We start from the raw sequence: 14,677 nt of genomic DNA, 5'->3' as shown, positions 1-14,677 counted from the left end.
TTTAAGACATGGACCCTGTCCTCTAGAAGTCCAGATAGATAATATGTAATCATGAAATGAGAGCAAACATTATTGTTGGTGTTAACAAACACAAAGTTATCTTCTAAATGTGAATATTTGTGTTACTTTGTCAGAGTGCAACGCGCACACTGCTTATCTCACTACTAGACATTTCTGATCTTCCTAAGCAACAATTCAGAAGGGACACTGAGAGTATGATTATTAGCCAATGGTACCCTTTTGATTAAATGTGTTCTCGTACTGATCAAGTACAATAACGCTGTTCAAGTTTATCAGGGTGTGTCCCAGCCAAAGGAAAGGGTCCATGGTACTTTACCATTGTCATCGAAGCCATGGGTGATTTCATGTCCTATGACCATGCCGATACCCCCGTAGTTCAACGAGTTAGACTGATGGGCACTGAAGAAGGGGGGCTGCAGAATGCCTGCTGGGAAGACTACAAGGAAAGAAGATGGTTAAAGATGACTTGTGGCATTCCTCTCCGATGGCAGTGCTGGGCTGGGCTTTCTGCCTGCTAAGCTACTCTTCAGTTCGTCAGTTTCACTTAATTGTATACAAAAGTCTTCTTGTGATGAAACAAGAGTAGGGCTTTTATGATTGATGACAACAAAGAGTTCATCCCAAAGCAGCACCATGATCTATGATTTATAATCATGATTCACTTGTATAAGTGATACCGTATAATCACGATACAAACTCTGCTAAGATTGTTGTTTGCTCTAAGGAGTTTAGAGCTAGGGGAAATTACCATCTTCATTCAGAAGAACTTTTCCCCACTGCAAATATTTGGAAGGAACAGTTATTTAATAACACAAATACTGCTTTTTTTGGGGAAAAATAACACAAGTATTACTTTTAATGTCATCTCTAACATTTTATCCATCTATAATAGCTTGTTAAATAAACAGAACTATTCAATCGAAGGCATCTCCCAACCACATTGCCCTGTGTTATCTCCCCCAAGGCATCTATGGCTATTTATTTCCTTATTTTCAGTTGTTGTCTTTCATTTTCTTATCACCCTCACCTGCTCCAGCACCTCAAATACCAGTCCTCTGAGAACAGACACTTGTGTGCCTGTAAGTACACTTCTTTACTTGCTGAGTCCATTTTTTTTTTTTTTTTTTTTCACTCATTATCTCCAGCACCTAAAACTAGAACGGTGCCCGGAACAAAACAGGCGCTTAGGAAATACGTTGAATAGGTGAATTATCAATGATAAATGAGTGAGCCAATGAATTTACCGTGGTGTCCCAGAGACGACTAAATAAATGAATCACACTTTTTTAATGTCCACCTTGACATCTGCATTAACTTGGCTGGCCTTCTACACTTAGATGTCTCACAAACTTTACATTTCATGTGTCAAACATCAGACTCATTCTCTTCTAAGCCATCACTCTCTTGACTTTATGTCTGCTAGTGGCATTTGAAGAGTTTCAACCACCTGGCACGACATTTTCTACTTATCTTAGACACCTATTTTTTTTTTTTTTTTTTTACCAAGTCTTACACAGTCTACTTAGGAAAAGACCAGGTCATGCATCTTCCTTCCAGGAGCATCTCTTCTGTTTATTTCCTCCTATCAGCCTTATTGCCCTCATCCCACTTCATATTATCATTCCTCGTCTTAAGAATTACTTGAGGGGCACCTGGGTGGCTCAGTGGGTTGAAGCCTCTGCCTTCGGCTCAGGTCATGATCCCAGGGTCCTGGGATGGAGCCCCACATCGGGCTCTCTGCTCAGCAGGGAGCCTGCTTCCTCCTCTCTGCCTGCCTCTCTGCCTACTTGTGATCTCTGTCTGTCAAATAAATAAATAAATAAAATCTTAAAAAAAAAAGAAGAATTATTTGATTTCCTACATGATCTTTCCACTTCCTGTCTCACCCGACTATAACCTATCTTAAATCTAATCCATCCTGCATCCAGATTAAAGTGTAACTCTGGTCATTATCACTCCCCTGATTTAAAAAAAAAAAAAAAAAAAAAAAAAAGCCTTCCAAAGGATCGGTTTGGTGCTTTCTAATTAAATACAGCATCTTCTTCCTGGCCTTTGACTCCATGGTCTTCTACTTCGTCTCCCTCATGCCCTCTCCTCCCCTCATAATGCTCATACTTAGCAATTTCATCTTTCATGTTTCAAAATCCTAGTATCTACTGAATTATGTTCTTAGCACACACACAAAAAAAATCTTCAGTATCAACACCCATCCATGTAAAGCCCTAAGCAATCACTATTTGGGATTCCAAGAACACAAGAGAAGTCCCTGACCTTAAGAAATCTAAGATTTAGTTCAAATGGTAGCAAATATTGTTTCTTTGTCTTTCCAGTGGGGAGAATATGGCAGCGACTCGAATGGATTTCAAAGACAAATATTAGATGTTTACAGAAGAGACTTTAAAAACATGCTGGACAATTTAAGTGCTCTCCAGAAACTTAAAAAAAAAATTTGGAAAGTTGCCACAACATCCAAAATGACAAAATAGTTAGAAAATAAATACTGATGTCCTTGGAGAATTTTGATGAAAGTTATACCTCACATGTAGCTGCTTGAGTTATCAACAGTGCCAAGAAATTATTTTTAGCTTAAAGTATTAAAATTATGTGCAGTACTTTATTAAAGTGAATACTATCTCCCACACTATGTACTTTGATTAAAATCTACCCTTTATATAAAATGTTCTTATGAAATGTGCTATCAAGACTAAACATTAACTGTAAAGATCCTGCTGCTTAAATTATATCCTGATATGTCATTCTTCAGGCAAGTGATAAGATTTTTATGGCTCATATTAATTACGAGTCTTCAAGTTCAGCTCTGCAAATTATGATTTCCCCTTTTACACTGTCAGCTAAATCTCAGTGATGAGGACTTCCCCATAGCCTACTGCTATTACTAGTAGACTTCACAACTGTTGATAACAACAAGCTGCTTAGTTGCACATTTTTTATGTTCACAATTGTCAACAAGTTAGTTAATTGAATAAGTCATTGGTCCATGCCACAAAAAATTCTGTTCCTCCCTCCCTCCCGCGCCCTCGCTTCCCTGGTTTGGTTTGTTAAGGCTGCAAGCAATTCAATTTCAGAATCTTTGATATAAAGGTTGAAGACATTAGGTAAGATCAATATTGGGTGGAGAAAGTTAAATATTAATTTTTACGTTAAATGGAATAGCAATATGTTTTGAAACATTGGCTCTTGATTTTAAAGTCTGAAAATAAGACTCCTAAGAACGAGGAAGGTATCTTTAGAAAAAGTTGTTATTTCAAGGTAGTCAAACACCAACAGGCTGAATACACTAAATGATCCACGGAAGGTTTCTGGAGTCGATGGGGCAAATGTGTGGGGAATGAGAGACAGTGAATTCATCAAGTTCAGTATGCCTTTCCATCTGGGAAGGTTTTTGTTTGTTTTTTGTTTTTAAGACAAATTTTTTTTTAAAGATTTTATTTATTGATTTGAGAGAGAGAGAGAGAGAGCGAGCATGCACATGAGCCAGGGAAGACAAAGAAGGAGGGGGAAGCAGGCTCCCCGCCAAGCAGGGAGCCCAATGCAGGGCTCAAGCCCAGGACCCTGGTATCATGACCTGAGGCAAAGGCAGCCACTCAACAGACTGAGCCACCCAGGTGCCTCTGATTTTTTTTAATTGGCATGAAGTGGCAGGGGTGCATGAAGCTTAGAAAATAGTCTACTTGTGTGAGTTATAACAAAAAGTGATTGGAACTGAATTAAAAAGAAGAAATTATTAATATGAAGAACTCCCTATATGGCAATAAAACAACTTCTTTTTTTCACCATAGCATAGAAAAGCCAAGCCCATGAGAAATTGTATGTGATCTAATTTAAAGTATTTGTGTGCAGATGGAAGGGTCATTTATGAGACATATGCTATTCTTTTAAAAAAGATTTTATTTATTTATTTGAGAAAGAGAGCACAAGCTGGGGAGAGGGAGAACAGACTCCCCACCCGAGCAGGGAGCCTGATGTGGGGCTCGATCCCCTGACTCCAGGATCGTGACCTGCGCCAAGTGCAGATGCTTAACCAGCTGACCCACCCAGGTGCCCTGAGACATATGCTAGTCTATACCAGTTCTAATTCTGTAATGCACAATATCAAGATTAAAAGTTGTGTATCTATGTATGTAAACAGACAGGCAAGCACACACACACACACACACAGAGCTACAAACTCACTTCTATCAAGAAGAAAGATGGAGGTCGGGATCTTTAACTATTTTTTTGTAAGACAATCCCCACTTTGAAGATTTAAATGAATTGTCAAAGAGAAAACGTACACATGTCAAAGATTTCTCCTCTTGCATGACACTTTCCTTTCTTCTGAACCGCTGTTATTAGCACACAAGCATATGAAAAGACATTAACAGTTTTTCAGATTTCAAATTTCTATCTGATGATTTATCTTGAGAGTCTTTAAAAGGTCTTTCTTATTCAGAATGCTTATTGTAGCCAATTCTTGATTATTCAGAGGGTAACTATCTATTATGTGAAATGTTAGGCCACTTTTACCTTCTTTTTGCTTTTGCTGTGTGCTTCTATGGTTTGAGGGTGTTAAGTTCAAATTGAGAACATTCCCTGTCTTCTCTGATCAGGGAATCTCTGAGGCGAACCAGTTTCAAGTTGGCTCCAGGGATATGGGATCATTCAGAGCCAAACAAGGTACTGTCTTGACCTGAAGTGTGTGGATCTGCTCTAGAAAGGAGCTGAAGGCATGTGTAGGATCACATGCCAGGTGATCCTACAGAGGGTCTGTATGGGCCTTCTTGTTGGAATGAATCATCATCAGGTCTGATAGGATCCAGGGTCCTTCCTGAACTGGATTAAAATGAAGCTATATCCCTTAGTCTATCCTAATACAGAGCAAAGGCCAGGCTGTCTCACTTTGCCTTGGAATTTCACTAAAAGGTCATTCTGCTTAAGATTCTCTCTGTTACTGTCCCCCTCACCACCCCCACACACCTGCATGAACATGCATGCATGCTCTCTCTTTCTCAAAAAACAAAACAAAAAACAAAGTGAAGCCTCTTCAGAGAGAAAGGCACTTCTAAGAAAGGGTCTGAATGGTTTCTAGGAATACCTCACAAAAGGATAGACTGCATGGTTCTGAGTTGATCATTAAACAGGCTCTGGTTGGAGTTTAGGTTATCATTGTACTAACTATGAAATGTATTAGCCTAGACTTTGAGCTAATTAACAGGTGCACATGCCTTCTTTAGTATTTACACATTATATAAAGAAACTTTTCTGATTATTCATTTTCATGTTATCTACCAAAATCAATTCCAGATGGATTAAAGAGTTACTCCAAAAATAAAGACCATAAAAATACTAGAAGAAAATGTAGATAGTTTCTTACTTTAACTCTTCCTGGGTTTAAAAGCAATGGGGAAAGCTATAATCAATCTTTAAGATAAAATAAGGGTTATGATTTCATAAAATTTGTTTTTAGCCAATGATAAAAATCTTTCAGGATTTTTCATCATTTCTAATCTAATTAGTAACAGAGCTCAAGAAAAACAAGGCTCAGGGCAGACTCTAAAATAAATTCCGAGATGTTTATTTTAGAATAATGCTGAAATTATCTTCCCTTTTGATTCTTGACCGCACTTAGAAATGAAGAACTGGACTTCGTGTAACTGGAGAAATTGACTAAACAACTTCTGTTTAGTACACCTTTGGTAGTACTGAATCTGTTTGGTGCCTTTCTATGTATTTAAAATCCTTGGGGGGAAAATGGGTCCATCTATGTAATACTTAAGAAAGAATTAAAAAATCTCAAGGTCTTCCTAGGAAGAGAATCAACATACCTTTGTTATATAGTAAGCCATTTAGTTATATTATATCATTCACTCATTTATTAGTTTCTACACAGATTCCTATAATACTACTCTAACTGAACATTTTTTTTTCTTTTTTGATTAAAAGTTGTCAAGGAAATGTAATTTTACATAGTTCAACTTAATATAACCAACTTCTCAAATTTCTGAGAAATTTGGAGTTGTCTAAAGAAACAGGTGATACAGATCAGGACCATCCCCACCAGAGCCAGCGTACAAAATTGCCAGGAGAACCGGATCTCTGCAAAGCTGGTTCTTGGAACCTTAAACTCCTTAAAGATTCTGATGCTTAGAGAGTCCTACAGTCAATATAACTTTATGGAGCTATAAGAGATGTTTAAAAAGTTTTTAGAAATAAAATAAAAGCACTTAGACATCAGATAAACCACTTAGCCACAAATGAGAACATTGCAAATGAAAGAAAACCACTTATGTAATTTGTACTGACTTAAAATTTGCTATTATAGTGGAAAGAGGTACATGGATGCATTTACTTTCAAGGAGTACATTCAATAAAGCAATCTACTCAGCCTCAGCTGTGCTTTTATGGGGAGCACCAAAAACTGGTCATGCAATCAACGCACTACAACTTGGTAACAACAGAGAAATATTAAAGAATTACTTAGGAATAGGCCTTACCTATCTGATTTCTGCCTGAAGAATAAAATGCATTGACTACAGCTGCTCCGCTTATCCACCTATGGAAAACATAAGAACTCGTTACAAATTATACTAATAGTATCCAATTCAATCGGCTCACCACCATAAAAGCATTATTACTATTCCAAGACCAATCTTAACTTTCTGTTTGAAATATGATCAACAAATTAAAATTAGCTCACTAGGTGAGCCATCTTGTTCGAAAGTATTTCTACTTCTTGAAAAATCAGAATGTATCCACGTCTGCAGTCCGTCACCTCACTTGTATGAATTTTTCTGGAGGCATCTCATAGTATAAAACCCATTCAGATGCACCTTTTTGGAAACTGCAAATGGACTGACATCATATTGAAATATGTTTACCTTTATGTTCCTCATACTAGGTAACTATACCAACCATTCTGGAGTATTTAACAGGATATTGAACTATAAGTTGTTAAAACTTCAGATTCAAGTGTAATTTTTAAAAAAAAATTTCTTAGTTTATTTAGGCACTGAGATATCCCCTTTCAGGTAGTTAGGTTGTAGGTAATCTGCCTCTGACTACTGCCATCTTAAATTATTTTCTTTTAATGCAGCATTCCAGCTAATTAAGCAAAGGCATGCATTTGTATGATGACTGCAAAACGAAATCCAGGTGGTTCTGAAGTAGGTTTGTCTGTCTGTCTGTCTGTGTAGGTGCCAATGTTCCCATGTCTTTCTGCTCAGATGTTATGATGACTGGATAACAAGAATCATTGTTGGAATATTACTCAGCCTTAAAGAAGAGTTAGATCATGCTGTTTGTGGCAACATGGATGAAGCTAGAGAGTATTATGCTAAGTGAAAGATGTCAGGCAAAGAAAGGCAAATACCACATGATTTCACTTCCATGTGGAATCTAAAAAACAAAACAAATGAACAATCAAAAAGCAAAACAGACTCATAAATACAGAGAACAAACTGGTGATTGTCTGAGAGGAGGGGCGTGGGGGCATGAGCAAAATGGGTGAAGGAGAGTGAGAGGTACAGACTTCCAGTTATGGAATGAATAAGTCACTGGGATGAAAGGTAGAGCATAGGGAATCTAGTCAGTGCTATTATAATAGGGTTGTATAATGACCACACTTGTGATGTGCATAGACGGAGTTGCGAAATCACTATGTTGTACACCTGAAACTAATGTAACACTGTATGTCAACTGTACTTCAATAAAATAAAAAATGAAATAATTGTTAAGCCCTTTTTTTTTGCAACAGGAGTAATACCCCCATCTTAATAGAACATTACATATATCTCTATACAGTTATTGAAAAATGGACAATACGTGACTTCAGATAACCTCTTAAATGTCAGCACACATGCATACACTTAAAACAATCCTATATTATTAGCTAATGGCTTCATTGTACTTACATCACTTTCAGGACAACAATTAATGGGCAATTATTATCCTATTTATGGAAGGAGTTTACAGTAATCAGTACAATGAGATTAAATTAGAACTGTTTCCAGACCCTGCTTTGCAAGGTAAGCAAGACAAAGTCAGCTGCCCAAGTCAGCACTTTAGCTACAATTTCTGTAACTACTGTAGGATGTCAGATTTGAGTCCTATTTTGATTTCTTAAAAAGAACCAAGAGAGAGCCGTATATAACAACTGTCTGATAAATTCTAATTAAGTATTGGCTTTATTTCCAATAACATGATGAAGATGTTCATATAAAAAATTTGGGGAATTAATGGGGCGCCTGGGTGGCTCAGTGGGTTAAAGCCTCTGCCTTTGGCTCAGGTCAAGATCCCAGGGTCCTGGGATCAAGTCCCGCATCGGGCTCTCTGCTCAGCAGGGAACCTGCTTCCCCCACCTCCCTCTCTGCCTGCCTCTCTGCTGACTTGTGATCTCTGTCAAATAAATAAATAAAATCTTTCTTAAAAAATTGGGGAATTAAAAAATATCCAGGTAGCATTTCTGTAATTTTTTCTTCTGAAAGAAAGTAAATTTGACGACAGAGGGGAGATGGTCGATCAGTGCCGTTTCTTTAGTTCAACGTCACCGTCATTCTAAATAGAGAAAAACGTTTTCGAACAGGATGGTGTGACTGATGTATCATTTGTCCCAATTTCATCACCGCTGAGTCATCAGTATTGTAATTCCTTGCAAGTTGAGGATTACAAGAATATAACTGTATTTATTTTAATTCAACTCCGCTCGATTTCCACATGATTTGGGACAACTCACAATAAAAACATGCAAACCCGGGGGTGTTAAGACTAAAATCAAGAGATCTGGAACTATACAGAACAAGTAGATTCTGTTTGCATGACCAAAAAGTATTACAAAAGGAAATATTTATATAAGTAAGAATTATGCTAAGGAAGATTGATTTTTCAGAACTATGTTTACCTATATTCACACAGGTATCACAACTCAGGTTCAAGTATGGTTCTAAATTGTCTGGCACAGGGACAAAATGGACAATGGGCTCAGGCTACCCCTGAGGACAAAGAGCATTCCTTACAGGGACTCCTTAGAAAGGTATTTCTGATTGTCCTCAAACATTCTGATAGCAAATATGGCAGTAGATCTGATGCGTAAATAGCTTAAAATTATTAACTTTAATTGTTATAAAATTGATTTAATGTGTTTCCAGGTCTCAGTTGTTTTAAGGCTCAGTTTCCCAATTATGAACTGATTTAGTAACAATATACTCCTCATGGACTTTTGCGGTAATCACAAATAATATGCCAACTGTTTTGTTCTGAACTCAGGCACATGCTAAAAACGAAAGACAAAACGTGCCAATCCAAAATGTTTTCTCAAACTAAGTAGACTACAGAGGGAAGGAGTTAGATGTATGAAACTAATGTTTCAGACAGCGGCAGAACTCACAAGCAGGGCATGATGACGTTTATACACCCTTCTCATGTTTATTCCTCTTGTAAAAATAAATGTCATACCTTTGTTTTAGTGCTTTTCTGCTCTTCTGTTACATTACTGTGAGGGGTTTAAGATTGCATTTTGATTCATGTTTATAACTTTGCAGTGTTTTACATATTAAAATGTCCATGGTGAATTATATTTTAAGAAAATACGTAGTTATTTATGGCCACAGAGCTCTCAAATAAAATTAGAATTACGACGGTTAGTTTCATGGAGCACTAGTGTGTAGTGTTTGCTGTTTCTTCCTTGAGAACTTGCACAATGCACCATCAGACCACCCCTGGGTGATTACCCAGATTCAAAAGCACAGGGCATACTGTTCCTGGGAATGATAGGAGCCTGAATACTGTGTTCAGACCATTACATCTTTTTTTTTTTTTTCAGATTTATTTATTTGTGAGAGAGTGACTGAGCATGCATGTGAGCGAGGGGAGGGAGAGAGAGAATCCTTAAGCAGACTCCCTGCTGAGTGGGGAGCCAGGACACAGGGCTCGATCCCAGGACCCTGAGCTCATGACCTGAGCCAAAACCAAGAGTCGGATGCTTAATGGACTGATCCATCCAGGTGCCCCTGGATCATTACATCTTAAATAAAATGATGATAAGAGCTAGAGTTTCAATGTCTAATACATCTGGCTGTGGTGAAATATCTCACTATGTTAAAGTGAAAGCTAAATTAGGGCAAACAAAATATTTTTCAAGTTAAATGGTGATGTAACAAAAACTGCAAGTTACTCTGATTTGGATGCAACCTCAAAGTTTCAGGAGAAGCTTCCATTTAAGGGACACAGAAATTTGATTGGGGAATAGCAGCACAGAAAAGAGAAAATGCCCAGCAGAAGAGAGAACAAAATGGTGGTGATTCTTGCCTGAAAATGCCTTTCAAAGTCCAGACCAGAGCCAGACACTAGCAGCCTCCTGGAGCAGGAACTGGACCGGAGAGATGAAGTAGTACCCTGTTCTTTGATTTTTCTTCTAAATCTCTGTGTATAGGGGTTTGGGTGTGTGTGGTACTCAGTGCAGAGCAGGAAAGCAAGAAAGAGGAAAACTTAATTTTTAATTTTGGAGCCGTAACTTTGTCAGGTGACCTGATTCTTGTTCGGGGGCATTCCACAGAACAAAGCAGCAGCACGGCTCTCAAAGCCGAAAAGTGTGCATGGGAAACACAACCGAAGTATCCTTGAGAGGGGGACCAGGTGTTTCTCTTCTAACTCTTATTACCCTGAAGAAGCCAGGCGGTGAGGAAAGGAAAGCACAAAGACATCATTTTTATAGCAAGGAGGAAAGGCAGATGTGGACAGCCTGATCCTCAAGCCTTTTGAATGTAATAAACCCACCGGATTGCAAAAGCACCTGGAGTGAAACTCCTCTTTCACCCGCTCATGTGTAACTTTCAGACTTAAAACAACAAAACTGTTAATGCCCCTTTCCCTGAAAGTGTTCAGTTTCCCAGCATCTGGTGGTCCCAGAGCAACTCCTTCAAAATCAGCAGTACAAAACAATGGTTTCCTCTATTTTCCTCAAGAACTCCTGGAAAGGAGAATTCTCATTTTGAAACTGCAGTAACCACTTTACATTTATTCATTTTTTCATTTTTCATTTTTCATTTTTCATTTATTCATTTATTCATTTTCTCTGACCAAGCCTTCGGAGCTTACCGGATACCATCATTCATCTTTCAAAGCAGTCACAGAAGACAGATGACACTTCCAGTTTTCAGGTATAGAAACTAAGGCACAGCATGCTTTTCTGACCTTTTCCTAATACACTTACACGCAAAGTGATTCCACTCAGAAAGGAGTATGTAAGCTAAAGGGAAAGGGGAACTTCTCATCTTCCATTACAACCCCCTACTTCTGAGCTGTTAATCTGTGCGATATATAAAATTTCAGGACTATGATGAATGCCATTGCCAAAGTCTTTAAAAATGTAAGTGCTTTTCATTTACTTACCTTCAATATGCACAACTCACTTTTATTTATGTACACTAGCAATGAACAATCCAAAAAGGAATTAAGAAAACAATCCCATCTACAGTACTACTAAGAAGACTAAAACACTTTGGCATAAATTTTACAAAAGAGGTGCAAGAAGTGGATGCTGGAAACTACAAAACACCATGGAAAGAAATTAAGAATTTAAAACGTGGAAACGATATACTGCTTTCACGGGTCAGAAACCTTAATTTTTTTTTAATTGAGGAAAAATTAACATATAAAATTATATTAGTTTCAGGTATATAATGGAATGCTTTGATATTTGTATACACTGCAAAATGACCATTACAATAAATCCAGTTGCCAGTCACCATACAAAGTTATGAACTTTTCCCCCCCTTTTTCTTGTGGTGATTTTTACACTCTTGGCAACTTTCATATATGCACTACACACTATTGACTATAATCAGCATGCTGTACATTTTCCCTGTGACTAATTATCTTATAACTAGACATTTGTACCTCTTGATCCCTTTCTTTCTATTACCCATCTCCAGCCGTCCTCTGTGCTGGCAAGCACCGTTCTGTTCTATGTATCCATGAGTTTTCCTTGTGCATTTGTTTTTTAGATTTTGTATATAAGAGAAATCAAACAGTATTTGTTTTTCTCTGTCTGCCTCATTTCCCTTAGCATAATACCATCAAATTCCATCCATGTTGTCAGAAATGGCAAGATTTCGCTCGTTTTTATGGCTGAGTAATATTCCATTGTGTGTATGCATGTGTGTAGATGATGTATATGTATAAATATACACATTCATATACATATATGTACCACATCTTCTGTATCCACTCATCCATCAATGAACACTTAAGTTGCTTCCACATCTTAGCTCTTCTAAATAAAGCTGCAATACATACATGGGTGCATATATCTGTCTACACTAGCGTTATTATTTTCTTTGAATAAATACCCAAATTGGGATTTCTGTGTCATATGGTAGAGTTCCATTTGTATTTTTAGGAAGCTCCATACTGTCTTCCATAGTTGCTATACCAATTTACACTTCTACTAATTCCACTACTAGTGCATGAGAGTTCCCCTGCCAACACTTGTTGTTTTTTCATCATTTCATTTCCGTCATTTCAACATCAACAACTTATTGTTTTAATCATCATTCTAACAGGTGTGAGGTAATATCTCATTAGGATTGATTTGCATTTCCCTGGTTAGTAACATTGAGCGTCATTTCATGTGCCTGTTAGCCATCTTGTAGGTCTCGTTTGGGAAAATGTTTATTCAGATGCCCTGCCCACTTTTTTATTGGATTGTGTGTATATACATACACATACACAAACACATATAAATAATTGTGTATGTATTTTGGATATTAACCTCTTATTGGATATATGATTTGCAAATATATTCTCCCATTCAGTAGGTGACTTTTTGTTGTTTTAATGGTTTCCTTTGCAGAAGGTTTTAGTTTGATATTGTCTTTGCTTTTGGAGTCAGAGCCAAGAAAATCATTCCCAAGACCAATGTCAAGGAGCCTACTGCCTAGGCTTTTTGATAAGGATTGCACTGAACCTGTCAATTGCTTTCGTAATACAGACATCTTAACACCATTAATTCTTCCAATCCAAGAGCATGGAGTATCTTTCCACTTATTTGTGTCACCTTCAATTTCTGATATCCAAGTCTTTTCAGTATACAGGCCTTTCACCTCCATTTCTCTCCTGAGTTTGGTGAATGTCTTTATGACCACTACTTTTAACTCTTTATCAGATGAGTTACTTATCTCCATTTCAACTGAGATTTTTTTCCTGAGGTTTTAACTTGTTCTTTCACTTGGAACATATTTCTCTGATTTCTCATTCTGCTTGACGCTGTCTGTTTCTATGTATTAGGCAAAAAACTGTTGAAGGAGTGGCCTTGTGTAGGAGAGGAACCTTATCTTTCAACTTTGCCCTAGGTCTTTGTTGTCTTCCAACCTTTGTAATGATCAAAGCAACTCGATTTATTCTTCATAGATCCCAGTTGTTGATGGTGTGCCAAGACCTGTCAGTGCTCCAAAGGGAGGAATCTTATTTAGTATGCAGTTTCAGGTTGATGGGAAGACCCTCAGGCAGCAATTTCTAAAGTGTGCAAGTATATACAGTTTTGAGGGACAAATAATCATAAATCCTGCTGGCCTCCAGACCAAGTGATCTGCAGGTGTCTTTGGGCTACAGTTATAAAAACTGGGACTCCAGAAAAGTGTGTAAGCTCCTTTTGGGGAAGTACTGGGGAGATGCAGTAGAGGCGGAGGGAGAGCACAAAGATGGTGTCCCCCAGCCTACATTCTCTGTGAGCACCTCCACAGCCTCTAGATTTGTGGCAAACTTGAAGTCTGCCCCTCAGACTGAAGCTCCAGGATAAGAAAATGGGTCTTTTTCCATAGGAATACTGGAGGTGTGTTTCAATCTTTGGTCTGTGTAGTGCCCTGGGGGTGGTTGCCTACCAAAAACCATTTCTCAAACTGTTACAGTCCTGTGGAATCCAGAAACACAAGCCCCTTGGCCACCAGAGCCAGCTAATTAAGGAACACCTCTGTGTATACTGTGTCTGGCTTCGGCAAAGCAGCAGAATGGCACTCTGAGGTAGGCTAACAAGGCATAGCTGAGGCCCCTAGTGTATGCTATCAAGGTAGAGAGAGAGCAAAACTGGCACCAACCCACGCCTCTGTCCCCACAGAGTCCCAACAGGCCCATGCCCTCTGATAGATGTGGTAAGATTAGCAAATGAATTTCCTTCACATAGAGTCTAGGCCCTTTTCAAACTTCTACTATTGTGCTGATCCCTGGAGAGAACTGAGTTTGCAGGTGAGCCCTTTAAGGGTGTTATCTCCATTCCCTCCAGCCCTTTGCAACTCTTGGATTTGAATCCCATTAGTTTTCACAGCCACCATCTTTCCACTGCAGGTCCCACGGGCTGAGCTGCCTGATGTGGGGAACAAACCCCTCATTCCTCAGGAAGAAGCTCTGAATTTATGAGACGCCTCCTGATTGTGGGCCACTGTACCAGGGATGGGTTGCTGGCAAGATCACGTATCTCCCTCTCCCATCCATCTCAGTTTGGGCCTTTTACTGTTTGTCATGAAGAAGATGTCCAGCTAGTTTCCAGGTCCTCCGCATGCAGCTGTAGTTTCAGTGTGTCTATGGAAAGAGGGGAGTTTAGCAGGATCTTCCTATGCCACCATCTTGGACTGTCCCTTTGAAAGCGCTCCTTTTAAAACTGCTTCAC

At 38.4% G+C, this 14,677-nt stretch overlaps 1 protein-coding gene across 7 annotated transcripts in view; it reads right to left on the bottom strand.

Annotated features, from left to right (window-relative positions):
- Nucleotides 1–14,677, bottom strand: part of MME (membrane metalloendopeptidase) — a 95,757-nt gene that overhangs the window by 13,703 nt on the left and 67,377 nt on the right. For all 7 annotated transcript variants that reach the window (XM_080806735.1, XM_080806737.1, XM_080806739.1 and 4 more), the window contains exons 17-18: nucleotides 6,516–6,574; nucleotides 338–457 (exon numbers count right to left, since the gene is read on the bottom strand). In XM_080806735.1, the coding sequence (XP_080662861.1) occupies nucleotides 338–457; nucleotides 6,516–6,574 (179 nt within the window). The remainder of the gene's footprint in view (nucleotides 1–337; nucleotides 458–6,515; nucleotides 6,575–14,677) is intronic.

This window comes from Martes martes (assembly GCF_963455335.1).
Source record: "Martes martes genome assembly, chromosome: 1".
Classification (NCBI taxonomy): Eukaryota; Metazoa; Chordata; class Mammalia; order Carnivora; family Mustelidae; genus Martes; species Martes martes.
The sequence above is the reverse complement of the archived record's forward strand: the minus strand, read 5'-3'. Positions and strand labels throughout refer to the sequence as shown.